Source organism: Punica granatum, chromosome 7, assembly GCF_007655135.1.
Source record: "Punica granatum isolate Tunisia-2019 chromosome 7, ASM765513v2, whole genome shotgun sequence".
NCBI classification, from domain to species: domain Eukaryota; kingdom Viridiplantae; phylum Streptophyta; class Magnoliopsida; order Myrtales; family Lythraceae; genus Punica; species Punica granatum.
Genome location: NC_045133.1, coordinates 26,708,732 through 26,730,124, shown reverse-complemented (window position 1 = coordinate 26,730,124; position 21,393 = coordinate 26,708,732). Strand labels below are relative to the sequence as shown.

At 34.4% G+C, this 21,393-nt stretch overlaps 1 protein-coding gene across 1 annotated transcript; it reads left to right on the top strand.

The window, feature by feature from the left end:
- Window positions 1-7,978: 7,978 nt before the first annotated feature.
- Window positions 7,979-9,955, top strand: LOC116213058 (cytochrome P450 71D9-like). Its single transcript, XM_031547862.1, has 2 exons — window positions 7,979-8,894; window positions 9,165-9,955. Exons 1-2 carry the CDS (start codon window positions 7,992-7,994, stop codon window positions 9,774-9,776), a joined length of 1,515 nt encoding a protein of 504 aa, XP_031403722.1. The 5' UTR covers window positions 7,979-7,991; the 3' UTR covers window positions 9,777-9,955.
- The last annotated feature ends 11,438 nt before the right edge of the window (window positions 9,956-21,393 follow it).

The window sequence follows — 21,393 nt, the reverse complement described above, 5'->3', positions numbered from 1 at the left end:
AGCCATATTGATCCCTTCAAAATTCTGTTCAAGTGGCAAACTCTACTAGAAAATGTGATACGGATCCCGCCTTGAAAAGGAACGTTTTGCTAAACCGTGAATCAACGCACATGCACATGTGAAGCTACACGTACGAGATAATCAAGTATCAACAACAGAATAAAGAGCAGATCAGCGCGAGTATCGGATAATGTGACAATCGCAAATGAGAGACTTGGACGTAGCTTTCTATTGTCAAGGGTGCAAACCCATATACATTTACTTGTTCTGGTCGGTGTGGGATTTGTATCTCTTCTTGACTCTCAACAAATCAGCCCTTATGTGGTACTGGTATTATGTGGTCTTTCTCACTCTTTGCCTGCAATATAGCCTGGAATACCGGCACTCAATAACTGACCTTCTCGGGTTTTAACTAGACCACAAGTTAGCCATTCCCTTCCATATTCGAACTAGGGGGCCGGCTATCAAACTCTATATACCATATTAAATTATTAATTCCCGATGTAGATATATGGATTCGAGAGCTTATCCATCTAGTCGTTAAATTTTCATTTACATCATCCATATACCTCAACTTGCTAGTCTATTGAGAGCTTCTCTGTTCATAGTGCGCTGTGAGCTTCTCCTTTCACAGCTTTGAAGTAAATTGTGAAAGAATTCTTTCTTTCTTTCTTTTTTTAACCCGTCATACGTGCACCTCAAATGCTCATTTTCATGTAAACAAATTGTACGTACAGTGGTATGTTTTGCAAAATCAAATTACATCTTACTAAAATTTTCATTTTCTACATACTAGACGCACAATCCATGTCAGGCACGAATAAATAAATTCTTACATTCACTAACATAGATAGATTCTTTTTCGATTATAAGGGAGTCCGTGGCTCTAGTATAATGAAATAATGGCTAATAAATTGTTAAGATTCATTTGTATATGGACCACTATCTTGACAACCTCAGCTAAGAGGATCACGGCATGATGAGAGTGGTGTTAAGCCCAACAAAAGATTGGTTCAACACGATTAGAGAATTGCTACGACTGGTTTATGGCAGCGCCTTTAAACTTTGATTAGTTGGATCTAGTCATTGGCTTCCTAATGTCGACTAAATATAGTCAGCAATGGGGCTTTTTCGCCTAATAGCTCGAAACATTGATCACATAATTTCTTTCTTGTAGTGCAATAACAGACATTTTTGTTCGAAATTAAGGTTTTAAACTCGATTTTTAGTAGTGAAACTTTTCTCATCCCTTAATTTTCTTCGTGTGACTATTTTGTTAAGTTGATAGACCTTCTTTATAACGTAAAAATATTGTCCTCGTATTTTAATCTCCATCGTGAAAAGGCGCTCCACTGTCGAATCCAGAAACTACTTTTAGCATCTTCCTAATAAATTGAATCTTCAATTTTCTCCTATATTTATAGCAGAACACGACAAAAAATAATGACATGTTGCTCAGCCATGTGACCGGTCGTCCACATAATGAGGATTTGCAAGTTGCAATCTTGTCACTTCTTTTTTTTTTTTCTAATGAAAGAAATTCGTTCAATCAACGTGGAATATAAATTACAGACTGAGTAACTACCGTGATTGACTCTAACGATTCGATATTTGTTCCTATTAGATAAGATTAGAGATTTGAGTTTCGTGAATGTAAAAAATTTACATTGAGAGAATTTTACTCCTTAATGGGCCGATCATTAATTGGGAGCTTTTAAACCTTCGAATACTTAGAATTTACATCGAAATAAATAAACTACAGACTGAGTGACCAGTCTCACAAGCATCCAAAAACAAACGAAAACATAAAAAAGTTAGGAACATCATATAGTATAGACAAATGCTCAAATTGTCCCCCACCGGTCTTTGCTTCCTAATACAATGGTTGGAATTAATCTCCTTGAATCGGCTACTGAGCACCCTGAAGTCATTAATGAGAGACTTTACGGACAAGTTAGGAGATCCCTTGACCCACACCCAATCAAACAGCAATAATGCATCAATATATTATCAATCGATGCCTAGTTGTAGAGCAAGCTGCAGCCCTTGTCCGAGGCCACATAGCTCAAGGGAGTACGCTGTTCGTATTGCCTAGGTTCATGTAGAACCCCAAGATCCAACGCCTATTAGCATCCCTAATGAGTGCCCCGCCCCCAGCTGGTCCTGGATATATTTGCCTCGATCCATCGGAGTTGAGCTATAAAAAGGCCTACGGAAGTGGAGTCCATTCTACAAGCACATATATCCTTGGTTTTACACTTGTACTATGCACGATATCATACTTACTTTTAAATTTTAATTAAATTATGTTATCAAAATATAACTGTGTAATACTTAAAAAAATAATTATTATATAATTAAAAAGCTTATGATTTAATAAAATAATTGCATGAGAAATACCTTCATTTTGAAGTAGCACCTAAAAATTTTCGCCATTTAATCCACATATTTCAATTTTACTTCTAATAGTAATTTAATTTTTAGAATTTTATATTTTGGATTTTCTTTTGTTAGAGGGAGGCCCATGGGTGAGCCTAGTAAAATGTAAAGAAATACTAAAAATCTAATAAAGGGATACGAGTAGTCCTATCTATGCATCAAACCTACAATCTCTTGATTATCAAAAGAAGGCGTGCGCCACTGCGCTACATCATCTTTAATAAATTCTTTTCTATTTTGTAAAAAATATTAAGAAAATATAATGTTAAAAAATGGAAATGTTTTACAAAAAGTAGCAAATAAAGAAAAGGTGGGACGGTTTCTTTCTCAAGAAGATCGGGAGCCGAAACTGTTGTAAAGAAAGAAAGCAAAAGAAAAAGGTGATTTTTTATTTTATATAATGGTATATATAATATTCTAAAATCAAATCAACTAGGAAGGAGCCCACACGATGCCACGGGTTTCAGAAAAAAGTTCTCAATCAATAATATTTTCATATGATTGAAGTGCGATGAATGATATTTGTAACGTTAAAAATTATAAAATATTAACAAATTAATACCACATGACTTATTTTAAAATTGTTATAAAACTTTAAATTTGAAATTGTCTTAGTTTAATGAACATATAGACGTAGAGAAAAAAATAAAAAGAAACTTAATTAAATGATAAGATAAGAAAAATATAAAAGGTAAAAGTTTATATGAAATATTAAAAATAGTGATTATGTACTATATAAAGAAATGAGAGAATAATATATATGTTAGAGTTTTAATTAATTTTATAAAATTAAAAATATTAATTCTTATTTTGTAGATATATAATTGTATCATATCTATTTATATTAAACATAGATTTGAACAATATTTATTAGAATATAATTCTAGCTAATTCCTCTATGTTATGTATCTCATATTTTTTATATGTTACTAATATAACTTGCCCTTACTGTAATATATTTCATTTCATTCCAGCAACTTTTTGATACATATTATCAAGTTAGGATAAATATTATGAAGATTCTTTTATTTAGTAATAAAGAGCAAAAAAATATGTGGGGTGCATTGTAGTATTGAAAAGATCCACCATATATAATAAAGTTACAAACTTATAAATACGAAATATACATAAATAAATAGAAGTTTAGTTTGAATCTTGTTTGAATAAGTATAAAAACCATAATTGAGAAACCCGTTAATTTTATGTGGATTATGTGGCCTTCGAAATTTATTTAAAGCATGTCGTGACCACGACCAAACCAATGCCGAAGCAAGGATTGTCAATAAGTTGGTGTAACCTTGCATTTCAACGAGAAAAAAAATTATTATGTTTCCAACGTCATGATAAAAACTACCTAAATTAGTGGCGATTTGAAATAAAAAGGTTATATATAGGTAAAAAATTATTAAATAATATAAAATATGTATATATACATTTTAAAAAATATGTAAATATATTAACAATATGTATATAAAAATATGTACATATTTGTTCAATGTGGCTCGAATTCTCACCCTAAGACTTGAAAGCAACATGAAAGACCTAGACTGCGGACAATTGATTGCTGCACTGCAAACAGCCAATTGCAGTATGAATAGGCTGAAGAGGATAGAAGCCACAAATAGTCATATGTGGTAAGCTGCGCAGTTGATTGCAGAAAGCAGCAGAATCCCTGAGACATCCATCATAATTGCAACAGATTTGGTTAGTTTGTTATTTCCTTGCTTAGTTGATTTCTTTTCCAATATGGGATTTATTTTCCCTGATTCTTTTCTTCTTGTACGGGAATATATTAGGGAGTGAGAGAAAGAGAGATTATCTATAGAGAACATTGTAATTGGGGTTTCGGGAAAACACTCTGTACTCCACAGCTTCATCGTCCATAGTAGAAGAAGAATCGGAAAAACCTCCTTTGCCTGTAAACGTAGGACTGGCATACTACTGGTCCAAACAATGTATACGAGTATGCAAACTTCTCCTCCCTTATCTCCTTTCAATTGTTTCATCGAGATTATCGTGAGTTAGATCATTTTCGATCCTTACAAATCGATCTCAACTAACGATTGATCCCAATAATATATATACTTAAAAAAACTTACATATATGCTTTACAATCATAAAATATCTATATAAAAAACTAAATAAAAAAAGTAAAAATTGATAGCTTGACATTTGTCCACATCAAATAAGAGATTTAGTTTTATTTATAGCTAGATAGATTTATAGATTTGATAGTTATATACTAGATGTGCTCTATTGTGAAAATTTTTAAAGTTTTGTGCTATATTGTGAAAAGTTTCAAGGCCCACAAAAAATCGAATTGCACGAGGTGGGCCCACAACTCGGCCACATCAGCTCTCCCTTAAGGAATTGATGGAAAATCGATGTCGTACTATTCCATGAAAAATTTAAAAATATTGTGCAATTGGTGAGATTATTACGATATAAATTATGTGGTGAAAATTTTCAAAATATCTTTGTATGGTGAAATTTACCCTAAATAATTCATTTACGTCTTTCATCCTATAGTCAATTTTTCCTTTTTTTTTTGGTTGAATCCTCATAGGCAATTAACTTTTCTTCATCTGGCCAGAAACAAATAATAATGATTACTTTTATTTAGATCCGAGGGCTGAAATTTTATGAGAGAGCAAGAACACTAGAATTGGTCCCCAACAGATTTTCAACTTGGGGGGTTGGTTGTGGTTGAGAATTTGAGTTCAGGGATGGATCCATAATTTGACTTAAGAGGGCCGAGATCTTTAAGAGGGTCAATAGTGATATAATTGCTTCGAGTTGCATGGCGAATATAAGGAATTTCATTAAAATTCGAAGAATTATACATAAATTTTTTTAAGACGAAAAAATTTTAGGTGGGCACTGCCATAGTGCCATGCCTTTCTCAGCCTCCCCGGTCCATCCCTGGTTGAGACATTCATCGTATAGGCAATTACTATGGATACGATACTAAATATGATACTGCAATATTGTTTCTTTCAATTCCATTGATCGACATCTAAATCGAGGACTTGCATAAAAGAAGATTAAAAGTATGAGGACTTGGATGTCATCTTGCCAAAGATTAAACACATTTAATAATATTTTCAATAGTAGTTAACGATACTTATAATAATTTAAGTCTTGTGAATGGAGAATTTTAACCCTTAGTAGGCCAACTCGACTCAATTGAATCAGTTATAGTCTATTATACTTTTGAATATTAGAGTTCACACCAAAAAATGAAATTAATATATCTCGGGTCAAGATTTTTTTTTTAATCACGAGGGATATTCGGAATGCTTACATGAAAACTCTGTAAGTCAATATGGCCATATAGGCCTTACAAAATGGCCAATAAAGGGATTGTCCACTGAACATCTTATAAGTTCATGGAACAAATCAATCTAGTCATTCACGCCATGGATTTTTTGACACATTGATAATGGACTTCGTCTTCTTCATTCTAAATTAAACATGATGCCTCTTAACTGTTTACTATAAGATTATGGCATGGATTATCGCTAGAACGTGCTGATTCATCCTACTTTAAAAATATATTTGAGACATTCCCTAACAACCGGTTTGAGATTTGAAATGTGATAATTATAACTATTTTCAGTAAAATCCACGAATATATCTAAACACTAAAAAAAAATTTGTACATGTTAACCAATAAGGGTTAGTTCAAGATATTCGTCGTTTATTTTCCTTAAGTAAGGTATCAGGTTCGGGTCTTGAAAATTGAGAAAATCCTTTATTGTAAGAGTGTTATCCCTGAGTGGACTCCCGGCTCAAATTAGATTAGTCGGATCTCATTGACCTTCCAGCTATTAAGATCCTCCCAAAAAAAATTGTAGGTATTTAAAATAAGAATTTTCTCAATTATTCACCACGTCATTTTGAAGAGATAAATTTTAATGGTTTCTGTTCACTTTTTGCGTACTTTCTTTTTTTTAATAACTCAATGAGATTTCATTAGAAGTTAAAACTCAGTACATCAAGGGTATACAAGAGAGTGGGAGCAATACAGAAGGAGAAAGCTGAAAAAGAGAAGGGAAAAACACAAAAACACGAATGGACATACAACTATAAACTAAAGTCGAGCAATGAAATCTTGGTTCCTATTGACTCCCAACTTAGCAAGCGATCAAGTCCGCAAGTGAATTTCCTTCTCTATAAGAGTGCTCTTTGACCGATTACGTGATGGATCGTCCCACACGTTGGGATATTTGTAGTGTGGTGACGAGTTCTCGACTTCTCGTGGACTTCATGGATTTTTCATGTACCATCTCTGCACTCTAATCTAATAGATTAGTCATAAGTTCCTACGCGCATATCATTTAAAAAGTATGCAATTGTCTGATAACTGCATAGTGAAAACCTAACGACGCGGGTTTTATGTAATGGTAAATGGTGCATGTACTAATAGAATTTCTTTAGCAAGGCATCACTTGCCAATCGTCTATATTTTGTAAATGTGACCAGATCGCGCCAAATTCAATGATATGTTGTGATGGTCCAAGCAAACGGGTTATCCAAATTAATATTCCATGCATAAATCCAATAATAATTGCAACTAAATGTGAAGTAAAGAGAACAAAAATGAATTGAATTTATAATATTAATTAATTCAAATAGTTCGACGCTTGTTTTCTTTAAATAAAATTTCGAATTCGAGTTTTGTGGATGATGGGTTAGATGGGTCAGAGATTTCTCTATAACAAGTTTGGGTAGGTGATTACTAAGCAGTGATATAAGGAGATAATAATATTAAAAGAGGTTGTAGCATATTAATATACGTCCTCACATGGTAATCAAGAGGCCCAAACCACGCACAAAAGTATGCGAGCTTCTCTTCCCTTATCTCCTTTCAATTGTTTCGTCGAGATTATCGTGAGTTAGATCCATTTCGATCCTTACAAATCGATCTCAACTAATGATTGATCCCAACAATACATGTACTTAATAAGAGATTTAGTTTTATTTATAGATAGATAGATTTATAGATTTGATGGTTATATACTATATCAATTCAAATTGATATTTCATATCAACATATAATTTCCTTATTTAAACGAATGATTCAAATAATATTGTGCCGATTGGCTTTCTCGGGAGAGCAATTTCTCTCCCTTTTGGTGTCCACGTTCTTCTTTCAGCTCCTAATGGCTTAAGTTCTTTGCTGTTAGGTGATATTTTTGGGATCACTACACTCCGTCTCTGTACGTTTGAATATTTCTTTATGAGCTTCTGCCTCGTTAACTTATCAAAAAAATAATATAATTATTTGTTCGGTTATAGGAGAGGCTTATGAGTATAGTACAATATAATATAAATCTTAACAACTAATGAATGAACACGGATAATCGCATAACGAATATAGAATCTGTAACTTTTTGGTTATCGGACGAAAGCGTGTCCACTGTGCTATACCGTCTTTGATAACTATTATAATTAAATAATATTCTAACAAGTTGACTCTGGACAGAATCTCGATCGACTATATATATATAGATAAGAAGGTTAGACGTTATCTTCCTGTCTCATAATCAATGGAGCTCCAATCCTCCTCTCTTCTCCTATTCATTTCCATCTCACTCCTCATCTTTAGAGTCCTGAAGATAGGACTATGGTCCAAATCGAATCGCCTGAACCCGAACCTTCCTCCCGGACCGTGGAAACTACCCATCATAGGGAGCTTGCACCATTTGTTCGGGCCTCTGCCCCACCGCGCGCTAAGAAACTTGGCCAGAAAATATGGGCCCTTGATGCATCTTCAGCTCGGGGAAGTTACCCTAATTGTAGTTTCTTCACCTAAACTTGCTAAAGAGGTGATGAAAACGCACGATATCAACTTTGCTTCCAGGCCAAAGGTTCTTGGCCCGAGGATCCTGACCTACGGCTGCACAGGCATTAATTTCTCACCGTACGGGGAGTATTGGAGGCAACTCCGAAAGATTGGCATGCTGGAGCTATTCAGCACGAAAAGGATCCAATCTTCCAGGTGGATCAGAGAAGAAGAAGCATCGAAGCTCATTCAACGGATCACGTCGAACGTGGGATCGCCAATCAACCTCACGGAGCATTTATTTTCACTAGCTTACACCAATATATTTAGAACAGCTGTTGGTAGGAAAAGCACCCTTCAAGATCCGGAGAGATTCGTCAAGCTGATCAATGCGGCACTTTTGGCAGGCAGTTTTGCTATCGAGGATACATTTCCTTCATACACTTTCCTTCGCTTCATCAGCAGGACCAGATCTAAAGTTGAGAGACTGCACCGAGAAATTGACAGTATACTGGATAACATCATCACTGAGCATCGAGAGGCTGGAATAAAGACGACCGGGACAGATGAAGATAGGGAGGATCTGATCGATGCTCTTTTGACATTTGAGAAGCGTGACAATCAAGGATTTTCCCTAAGCACGAGCAACATCAAAGCAGTGATCTTTGTTAGTCTTTCTCTCTGTCCCTGGCCTTCATTATACATTTTTGTTTCTAGGATGCTAATTCCTCTATTGTTTAATAGTCGACTTAATATATACAACAGATGAGCGATTTTTATCACCCAATGAATCATCGATCAGTAGGCGCTATTAAGATCTGTAAATTGATGTCAATATAGACACTATGAAGATCTTGGAAATGTTTTTTTATTGCAGCTTAATTATTTAGTAAAATAAATGTATATGACTGACTGGCTCTTTGTTTCTCACTAAAAGGATCTTTTCGCTGCTGGGGGCGACACACCTCAAGCCACGCTAGATTGGGCCATGGCGGAGATGATAAAGAACCTGACGGTCCTCGAGAAGGCACAAGCCGAGGTGAGGTGGGTTTTCAAAAGGCAAGGGGGAGTTCGGGAAGATGGTCTATCCGATCTAAAGTACTTGAAGTTGGTCATAAAAGAGGTGCTAAGACTCCACCCGCCTGTCACCATGCTGCTTCCGAGAGAGTGCGGAGAAAGATGTGAGATTAACGGGTTCGAGATACCCGAGAAAGCTACGGTGCTTATCCACGCGTGGGCCATTGGAAGAGATCCTGAGTATTGGGACGAACCAGAAACATTTGATCCCGAGAGATTCCTGAACAGTCCAATCGACCACAGGGGTAATAACTTTGAATACATCCCGTTCGGGGCAGGAAGGAGGATGTGCCCGAGCATGAATCTCGGGCTCGCCTTCGTGGAATATCAGCTCGCGACTCTTCTGTATCATTTCGACTGGAAACTGCCTGATGGAATGAAGAATGAAGACCTAGACATGACGGAGACGTTCTCCGTGGTTATTAGGAGGAAGCATGATCTGTATTTAATCCCCACTCCTTACCATCCTTAATTTCCCAGTATGTACGATGTCATTTCAATGTCAATGCTTAGGTAAATAGTATCATGTATAATGACGGAATTGAAGTAGCTTGAAGTTGATCTTACGGTCCGTAGAAATATGTAATGGTTCTGTGTGCATGTATTTCTGAATTTTACTAATGAATTAGCAAGTGAATTTTGTTTAGGGAATTAATTTATTCAAAGTAAATTATCAACAATGTAGGCCCCATTGCCCCGATACTTTCGTGGATCTTAGTGGGACAAGAGCTTTCTGATACAATTTGACGTTGGGAAGGGAACAAGGGGGCTGAGGGGTCCTCCCAATAGGAAGAAATTTACCATCCTATATATTCTCTCAAGGAACGGAGGATTTACATCTGAAATGTAATAGTTAATAATAGCACGAGTAATTTCATCAAGGAAATGGAATGTAAAAACCTCTTAAGTATTAAGTCTGGATGCCCATCATTGCACAACTCCTTATCTTCAAGAGAAACCTCTTTATTATTTAAATAATTCTGTGTTTAATTAATATAATAGTGATTTCCAAGGTATCAATTTATTGGATTTTAGTTACGCGCTTAACAAGTGCTCAATAATAAAAAATCGTCCACCAAAAGAAAAGCTAATAAAAATCAGGCTATACACAATTTAATTCTGGAACAAGGACATGATCGGCTGTATATTCAGGTAACACAGGAAATCTAAATCTGACCTAACACCTGAAGATTGTCCTGATGGAATCGAAGCATAATCGTATATTGTCAAGATAAATTTAATAATAGCCGCAAGTTTACAAAATGAACATTGATTCGACAACATAAATTATTTCAAATAGTCATGTTAGAGAAAGTTTTTGTTGGATTATTGTCAATATGAAGACGAGAACATGAATCACGCGAAAATTAATAAATTCATTTTTTTAATACAGAAATAATTGTGAGAATTGGTGGGGATATAAGTGTGACACGTACTCTACTAATAATAAGAAATTTTTTTGACTTTTTTTGGTAACTAAAAGGTTTCAGGTTTGTACTTAATGTGACTACTATGTCCATTTACTAGTCATTGGAATTCATATTTCTTTGTACTAAACCCATGGATCTCCCTTGTAACAAAAAAAAAATTGTGTACTCTTTTATTATGCCAATATAGAACTCTTGTAATAATAAAAAATACAAATAATTGCTTTTATGATTATCCAAACCATGGTTGTAAGAATCACGATTCGAATCATAGAATCTTACGATTTTACGATTCAAGGGGTGGCTAACGATTCTGATTCCATTGCATGAATCGAGAAAGTAGAATCGTGGCTGAATCACGATTCGAATCACAAATTCTAGTTTCAATCCAAAGTCGTACGCCCCTTCTCTCTCCCTACTCATCTTTCTCATTGTGCGACAGTATTGCTCATTAATTCTCTTATTTTATGAAAAAGTTGAAACTTGTCTCATGGCTGTAAATGATAGGGACCCGGAAAGTTTTTGAAACTGTTTCGAATTGGGTTCCGGCTGATTCCTAATTGCCGTCTGGTTTGAGATAATTTAGCTTGGAATTTTTTTCGACTTTTTTAGGTGCAGAGAAAGATGATTCCAAAAAGGGATAGACCAAGAAGAAGTTAGGGAGGAAAGGCAGCTTCGCCTACAAGATTCTTGACCACGGTACTATATCAATTTTCATTAGAGGTTGTTATAGTGGGATCGCTTTCGTATGAAGACTAAACCATCTGATTTTGACGAACGGAGTATGAAGTATCAGGATTTATCATTTGATGTTTACTTATACTATTTCTGACATGGAATTTGGTGTGCGTGTATATATATATGCCATTTTTTTAATTACAGGTAGAATTTTACGATTCACGATTCAACGACCCTAGACCGATTCCAGGTAGAATCGCGATTCTGACAACCTTGATCCAAACTAAAGAAACAAAACAGAATTATTTGTTAATTAATTTGCGTCCTAGAAAAGTACTTGAAGTTAATCATAAAAGAGGTCCTAATGAAGACTCCACCCAGCTCTGCACTTCCTGGGTCTAATAGTGTGTGGAGAAAGATGCGAGTTTAACTGGTTCGAAAATTACAATAATTATCAATGCATAGGCTATAGGAAGTGATCCTCAATATAGGACCGAACCAGAAAAAATATTGATTTCTGAACAATCTGATCGACGACTATCGACTATAAGAATAATAACTTTGAATACATTCCGTTCAGGGCTAGAAGGATGATGTGTCATGCCGGTGTAAATTTGGGTCTTGCATCTGTGGATTATATATCTACTTGCAATGCTTCTCTACCATTTTGACTAGAAAGTCCCCGAGGGATTGTAAAATGAAGATTTTGACGTGACAGAGTCGTTGGAAGTGTCATTTAGGAGGAAGTTACATCAATTTGGTCCTTGATACGTCAATTAAATCCTTCAATTGGGTCGAATACATCAATTTAATCCTTAAAATTATGCATTTATATCAGTTAGGTTTCTTGGTATATCAGTTAGATCCTCGATTGCTTTAGCTGGGTCCCCATACAGTGAGCTAGTTCACAGGGAAAACGACGTTGGACGGCCGTTAAATCTTCCGGGACATAACTGATGTTACATCAAAGACAAATAATGTATCATTAGGTAAATGTGTATTTTTTAAAATTTTACATTTTCTTTTATAAAAAAGAAAAGAAACAGTGGAGGAGCCCCAGTGGGGGCTCCCCTCGTTCATTCTTTTTTTTTTTTAGGGGAGCCCCCACCGATCCCCCGGGGTGGTGGGAGAGGAGCCTCTGACAAAGAGTAGTTTGTCTTTTTTTTAAAAAAAAATTGTTTTAAATTTTTTTTAACATTGGAAATGAACCTATTTGATGTAATGTGTAACCAAATTGAAGTAGTATTGTCCATGTTTTAATGGCATTAGTAGCAATATTGAACGGAAATAATTTGAAGGACCAAATCGATGGTACAAAGGATCATTTTGATGTATCGAAGGATCAAATTGATGTGTCAGAAGGACCAAAATGATGCAAAATTTCATGATGCAACTTTCAAAACTAAGGGATCCAATTGATGTAAAAAAAGTCAGTGATCCGATTTATGTAGAAAAAAAATAATTTGTGATAAATAAAACGTAAAAGAAAGCGTAAAATTTGTAATTTTTTGAATTATTAAAAAAAAAAAGCTCCTCCTCTTACACGTGTTGCAACTCTCCAAGCGTCAATCAATTTTGAAGCTCATCACTCCACGCGTAGCTTTCTGTTTGTTACCTTAAAGAATCCCCCATTCACTTCTTCCTGCCATTTTCATTAATTCTTCGGCCATAAATCATACACAGAGAGACTGAGAGAAACCGAGTGGAAAACGGGAAGAAAAATGTGAAGGAAATTCTATTAAGATTTTGAATATTCGATTTTCAGTATTTTGAGGGTCGAGAGTTCGTTAAAGTGAGTAATTTATTCAAAGCTAATCCTTTTATTGAGGTCATGATAATTCTTTTAGAATCACACTGTAATGGTCATTTTATATTACAAACCATGCAAGTATTTTCATTGGATCGATTTCGATGTTTAGAATCTAAGATGGTGGGATTTTAGATATGACTTTGAGATTGATGGAAGTTTGTGGGTTTTATGACATTCTGAGCAAGCCATAAGCTGAGAATTAGAAAAGAGCTACTTGGAGTGAGGTTTCTAGCATGGAGCCACCATGTCGTTAGCAACTAGGACGTGCTACAAGGACGATTTTAATTCGGGAGATCTCAAGTTAGAAAAGAAGGATAATAAAGGTTAACTTTACACAAATACACACACATATATATATATGTATGAATGAAGAGCACACACTTTTCGTTAATCAAATAATAAAGTTACATCATCATTCCAAATCTAATATCAACTCTTAATTTTCCTAAATCTAACAGTAACTTACCAGCATTAGTTCATATCTATCATCCGTCTTCAATTCCGTTAATTTTTATGACGTAGCAAGTAACATCGACTAACGTGGCCTAACGATTTTTAGGCTCCAATAAAACAACGACACTTGAACTTACGGTCCCACTCCTTTCATTAAGAAGACTCTAATATTTCTCATTTTTCAAATTTGGCCCCATATTCTTATCTCTTCTCTCACTTAGCACACCGCCAGCAGACTTACGGCCGAGTCGAGGAGTCGAGGGGCCGAGTCGAGGAGTCGAGGAGTCGAGTCGTGGAAGGAGGAAGGAGAAAGAAATAACATTAGCGGTGGAGTCGAGGGGCCCGGGGGGGTGGCCTACAGCCGGGCTGACCAGGCTAGGGCTCCCCCACTCTCCCCCTATTTTCTATTCGAAAAACAGCATGAGCTAAAACTCATAGTAAACCCCAACCACCTTCAAGCTTTCATCTTTGACCACCACCCCTTCTGTTCTTGCTCTTTTTTTTTACCTCCTCCTCCTCAACAATACATACCTAACACGCCCATTAATTAACCTATTTCATCTAAACTCTACCCTTGGAATGACTTCAAATTTCCCAGGCACTATACTCTCGGCATAGCCCGTCATCCCTTCGGTTCTTCGTTGCTGTCACCCCGAAACTCTCGCTCCCCTATCGTCCTCTCGATTTCGTTCCTTCCTCTTGTACCATAATCCAGCCTAAACTCTCGATTGAGCTCTCACCTCTTCCCTTCTACTATGTTTCCTCTCTCTCTTTCTCTAGTGCTCTGTTTCATCTTCGTCTTCCCCCAGGCAAAATAGAGCAAAGAAAGAAAAAAAGGAAAGAATACATGGAGCCCATGCTATGCTCCAGCACATAAAAGTGTACTGCTTATAATATATATATATATATAAGCATATGTAAGTATATGTGTATGTATACATGTTTGAAAAAAAAATGTCGGATCTCACTAATATGGGGTCAAATTTGAAAAATGAGAAAGATTAGTCTTCTTAAAAAAAACGAGTGGAATCATAAGTCCAAGTGTCGTTGTTTTATTGGAGCTTAAAAATCGTTAGGCCACGTCAGCTGACATTACTTGCCAATTTAGGAAAATTAACGGAATTGGGGACGGATGATAGATATGGACTAACGTTGGCAAGTTGTGGTTAGATTTGGAAAAATTAAGAGTTGATGTTAGATTTGGGAAGACAGTATAAGTTTATAATTTTTGGTGTGATTAACTCTACTTTTTTGAGCCAACAAACTTAGATTAAATATTCAACTAGTGTTACTCATTCACTTTAAATAAGTAATAATTAATCAAAATACTTATAAGTAAAAATTTACGAAATATTATGGATTAATTTTTCACTTTTAAATATCTTAATTGTATAAACGTAATGTTTGCTCGAAACTTGAGTCGGTGCGGTTCTAGGAAGTTATATATATATATATAGAGAGAGAGAGAGAAAAATAAAGGAAAGGCACCTGTTGCTTCCTTCTACTGGCCCCACTTTCTTGCCTCCTCCTATTGCCACCTCTTCCTTCCCATAGTCCCATTCTTTAAACCTCAATTCTCATCGATCCTTTTCACTTCATTTTATATTTGGCAATTATGATTTATAATAAATTAAAACACAAAATTAGCCGACAATAACATCAACCATCTACATAGAAAATAGAGGAGCTCCCTTCCAAATTGAAATAAAAGGGAGCAACAATCAAATTGAAAATAGAAGAGAGCCTCGTTTAAGATCAGAAAGTCATATGCATAAATGTCAAAGAAAGGCCAAAAACAATCTATGAGTTAAATAAATATAGAAGAAATAACTTAACAACAACAACAAAAAACACACAAAAAAAAAGGAGAAAACGCAAAAAAGAAAGTAAAGTGACGAATCTATTCAACGGTTTTTAATTAGGTCATATGGATGAGAAAAATATAGGGACGCACAAACTCAAAAGAGTAAAATAATTGGCGAATTAGATTATTTTAGGATTACAATTATGTACTCTCGCGGTTGTTATTCGATTGAAATTATCTTAATCCATCTGCTTTATCTATGTTTTACATGTTCTTTTATTTCTAACAAAGAGTACCGAAAATCTCAAGAAATTAATCAATATAGAAGGAAATTTTTTTATGTTTAGATGAAAATAATGGCCGAATTCTTGTAAATTCTCTTGTACAAATTGAAATAATTATTTATTTTCGAGAATTTTATTCAGCTAATACGATGGAATAGGTATATGAATACAAAGTTCTTTTGTTGTTTTCATTTATCGAGAATCGAATAACATATGTAATCATACTTCACCCGAAACTGTCGAAAACCTTCAAGTCATTGAGTAATGTATATGTTTATATTATATTATGAAACAAATTGAAAGAGAAAAGTATATAAAGTTTTGTATAATAAAAATAAAAAAATTAATTTGTTTAAAAAAAAGAAATAATAATGTTTAAGCATTTATTGCTTTCCTTTTTTAATCGAAATTGGAATAGAAAATATTGTAATAAATTTATTAAAATATATTAAAAATAAATGGTAATGTCAACAGACTTATTTTTTTGGTTTTCTATTCATCGAAAGTCGAATAAAAATATTATAAATAATTTTTTTAATATATTAAAAATTTTAATGAAAACGAATTGTAGTCGCAAGTAAAGAGACGAATCTATTCAACGGTCTTTAATTATGTCATATAGATGAGCAAAATGTAAGGATGCACAAACTCAAAAGTGAAAAATAATTGACGAGTTAGATTACTTTGGGATTACAATTATGTCCTCTTGTGATTATTATTTGATTGAACTTATCTTAATCCATTTACTTTATCTATGTTTTACGTGTTCTTTTATTTCTAACGAAGAGTGCCAATAATCTCAAGAAATTAACCAATATAGAAGGAAAATTTTTTATGAAACAATAAGAAAAGGAAAAAAAAGAAATAGGAGGCAAAGAGAACAGCATATCATCGATTTATTTGATTGTCATTTAGATGAAAATAATGGCTGAATTCTTGTATGTTCTCTTTGTACGAATTGAAATAATTGTTTATTTTCGAGAATTTTATTTGGCTAATACGATGGAATGGTGATGCGGCAGAAGACCTGGCAAATCGGTACCTGGAAAAAAATAGGTTCTGACGACCCTATTTCGAAGGAAATGGCCTCCGGAGCAAAACTCACCGCCTTACCGTGATTTTTCGATATTTAAGGCAAATTTCATCATTTAGGGCCTCAAACAGGCAATTTATGTTAATTATGGTGTTTTTGCACTTTTTGAAAAGTTCAATTCTTTTTATGTAATTTAGGTTTTCTTAAACCCTATTTAAGCTTTTTGTAAGCCATAGGGCAAGGGAAGTGGTCTTTTGATTATCAATACAATTCAGAGCTTTCGTGCTTTGTCCAATCTCGATTTGATTCGAGTTTGATGCCTATTTCCTGGTATTCGTAGAATCAATAGGAATAGAAGGTTGTAGTTCCAGTATTCGTGCGCGAATCAACGGGTCTGTGACGGTTACTCGCATTGTACGCTGCGTGAAATGGGTATATGAATACAAAGTTTTTTGTTGTTTTCATTTATCGAGAATCGAATAACATATGTAATCATACCTCACCCGAAATTGTCGAAAACCTTCAAGTCATTAAGTAATGTATATATGTTTATATTACATGATGAAACAAATTGAAAGAGAAAATTATACAAAGTTTTATATAATAAAAATAAAAAATTAATTTGTTTTAAAAAACGAAATAACAATGTTTAAGCACTTATTGCTTTCGTTTTTTTAATCGAAATTCAAATAGAAAATATTATAAATGAAATAAATTTATTAAAATATATTAAAAATAAAACGGTAATGTCAACGAACTTATTTTTTTGCTTTTCTATTCATCGAGAGTCAAACAAAAATATTTTAAATAATTTTTTAAAAATATATTAAATAATTTAATGAAAATGAATTGTAGTCACAAGTAAAGAGACGAATCTATTCAACGGTCTTTAATTATGTCATATGGATGAGGAAAATGTAGGGACGCATAAACTCAAAAGAGGAAAATAATTGACGAATTAGATTACTTTAGGATTACAATTATGTCCTCTCGTGATTATTATTCGATTGAACTTATCTTTATCCATTTACTTTATCTATGCTTCAGATGTTCTTTTATTTCTAACGAAAAGTACCGAAAATCTCAAGAAATTAACCAATATAGAAGGAAAAAAATTTATGAAACAATAAGAAAAGGAAAAAAAGAAATATGAGGCAAAGAGAACAGCATATCATCGATTTATTTGATTGTCATTTAGATGAAAATAATGCCTCGACGTGTATCATGAGCATACACAGCATGCTCGGGTCAGGTCATTAATGTTGACTAATTATGGATCCTTGCTTGAGCTTCGATGCTTCTTCTCTGTGATCCTTGCTTGGATTCTTAGACATGACAGAGTCGTTTTCCGGCATCCGTTCGGATGAGGGGAGATCCTTTCCTAGACTGCACTGAACCAGAAACCTTTGGTCCCTTGCACTGCAATGAAGCACCTTAACTATAGTTGCCGTGACAGAGAATCTTTCTTCTTCAAGAAAATAAGATGAGCCAACTATCAAGAACACAACCTTTCACACGCTACTCTAATACAGATTCCATACAGCTACCAGAAAACTTGGTAATCCGAATATTTTCTTTTTAATTCCTCAGCAAGATCCAATTGATTATAAGTTTGATTCCCAATGGCATCGATCATAATAGAGATACCGAGACTCCACGCATCTGTTCCCATTCTGCTCCAAGAGAGTGTGGAGAAAGATGCGAGATTAAGGTTCGAGATACCCAAGAATACTGTAGAGTGATTAGCGATGCCCTCGGACATAGAAAGACATCCCACGTATAGGAATAAATCAAAATATTCATTCCAGAGATCCTAAAATGTCCGATCAACTACGTACAAAAGGTAATAATTTTGAATACATCCCACTCTAAGCGGGAAGGAAGATGCGCACAGGCAGGCTCGCGACTAAGGAATATCTCTGCTTGGGATGCTTCTCTAACATTTCAATTGGAATTTTCCTTGACCAAAAGAAGAATCAAGATCTTGACATGATGAATTTGTTGGACTTTCAATTAGGAGGAAGCTTTATCTGTACTTAATAATCATCGATCCCTTACCATCATTAGTTTCCTAGTATGGATGATATTGGTGTTAACGCTTAGGGAGATCCCTATGGCCATTTCATTTTGCTCGATTCCTGCCGGGTCAATTAGCATGGCGTTATTCAGATCGGTTCAGGTTGATCTTACATCCTACAAAATTCAATTTAGTGCGGTCCGCGACCACAGATTTAGAAGTCCCCTAATGATCAATCCATGGGGTCAAAAGAGAGGGCTTGACTTTAGACCAATGAATTTCCTAGAACTTCCATAAAATAAATGCATTTGCAGATGGGCCCTTATGGCCCGACCATGTTTATCCGTTCCAACCACCAATGAGCAATTAAAAGATTTATCCATTGGGTTTCGGGAAGAATTTAGAAATTCTTTTGTCAAAGCCTTAAATGTGCCTAATACAAGCGATTTATTATATTTTACAAAATAACCTTCAACTCCAATTAGAGTCACTTTCATTGTTCGCCATCATCTTCTATTTTTTTGGCAGTTAAATATGGACATATATGCATAACTCCTATGTAAGTATGGACAATATAAATTTTCATGAAGAAGAGAGAGAGAGAACTTGCAGAAGAAGAAGTCGAGAAGGAAGAGAGAGAGAATGTGGGGTACATTTTGAAAAATTATAAAACTTTGGGTCGTTTTACAATTTTAAAAAGTTTGGAGTAGAAACTGCGTCAAACATAGATGACGAAATGTACTATATCGAAACGGTTTTAAAACTTAATGTACCAATAAGTTACCAAAAAAATATTTTGGACCAACCTAAAACATTCATGAAACTTTTTGGATCACTGATACAATTAATCCTAAATATTAACAATAATCTTTAAAAATGTCTCCATAAATAAAAAAATTTTATTAAGTAAACTAAGTTTTATTGACTCTTCACAGCCCGCGTAATTCTGGGTCTGCACCTTGTTTATTTTTTAAATATAAAACCACAATTGAACGTCTATGCTACGTAATTTTCCTACAGTCACTTTTAATTGACATAATTTGCTAATGTTATGTTTGGTTTTAGAGTTAAGTAGAATTGAGTTTTAATTTTAACTGAGTTCTAATGATTGTGTTGTTGAATTATGATAAAACGTATCAAAAAATAATGAATAGTTGAGAGAAAGTAATGGTTATGTTGTTGAATTTTAGAAAAATTAATGAATAGTTGAGAGAAAGTAATGATTGTGATGTTGAATTGTGGAAAAAGTAATAAATAGTTGAGAGAAAATAATGATTGTGTTATTAAATTGAAAATAAGTGGAATTAAGTGGAGTAGAGTTAAAACTAAAGTTAAAATCGGTTTCTGAAATCAAACATGGCAAAAATTCACACGGATTAACGGATCAATCTACGAGCAAGGTACTTTAAAAATATGTAATATACTCAAAACTTACAAACTTATTCATTGTATACATGAGTAAATTTTACTCCAAAAAAGTTAAGTACTCCTAGTAATTTACCGAAATTCCGAACTATTGATTCATTCCAACTCCAAGTGGCAAAGTATTGGGAGAATACTAGTAGGAATTTTCATAAAAAAGTCGGAACTGTCTCCATCTAAAAAATCAAACTACGATTACGAATTTATATTAAAAAAAGGAAAAAGATTTAGAGGCGGCTATCAATAGGTGAATGATCAATAGTCCTATTTGTCGAGTCAAGGTCAATGCATCATAAGGTTGAGGAATAGTACAATAGCAGTAGTGTGTTACGTCTTTTAATATAATCAGAAATTGGCACTGTTCTGTACGTGCTCTTTTATAGATCTTCGAAAAAGGATCGATCAATACGAATTTATTTCCTCTGCATCCAAATGTTCACAGTTTGTTCCTCTCGTATTGCGAATGAAGGCTCAATTAAGGGCCCCGAGGCGCCTGCTACTAGTTGGGTTGATGCAATTTGTTATAAGTCGATCCCCCGGAAAAAGTCAGACGGAGGGAAGAAATTGAAGTTGGACAGGTAACTGAGAAGAGTACCCCAACTTTAAAATATATTTTTAATTAATTAGTCAAATGAATGGGCGCCTACACTATGTGACCGCTACTATTCGGCGTTGAGTGACCGCTACTATTGGTCGCCACGTGGATACTATGTCATTGCGCTCCATAAATTGACCTGATATATCCGACTTTACAAGCACAATGACACGGCTCACGTTGTGACGATTAAACACTCTTGGTATCACATTTGTAGAAGGATGAGTAGTGTGTGTCTAATTTTAAAAAGGGATGTTGTTGGTTTTAATTAAATTATTATGGTCAAAATTTACCCTTTTAATAATAGAAAATTGACATTGTAATCCTGACAGGAGAAAATTAATATGATCCTTTTATTATATAAATTCATGATTCATTCTCTATATATTCTAAAAATTATTAATTCGTTTGCATCAATTCTGTTCGCAGTGCTATTTCATGTTTCATGAAGAGATAAGATCATTGAAGAATTCGTGCATCATTATATATGTTTTGACGGCTAAAATTTTTTATTCAACTAGTAATAACAAGTGTGACAGTGCTTCTTAATATATAAAGAGCTGCTT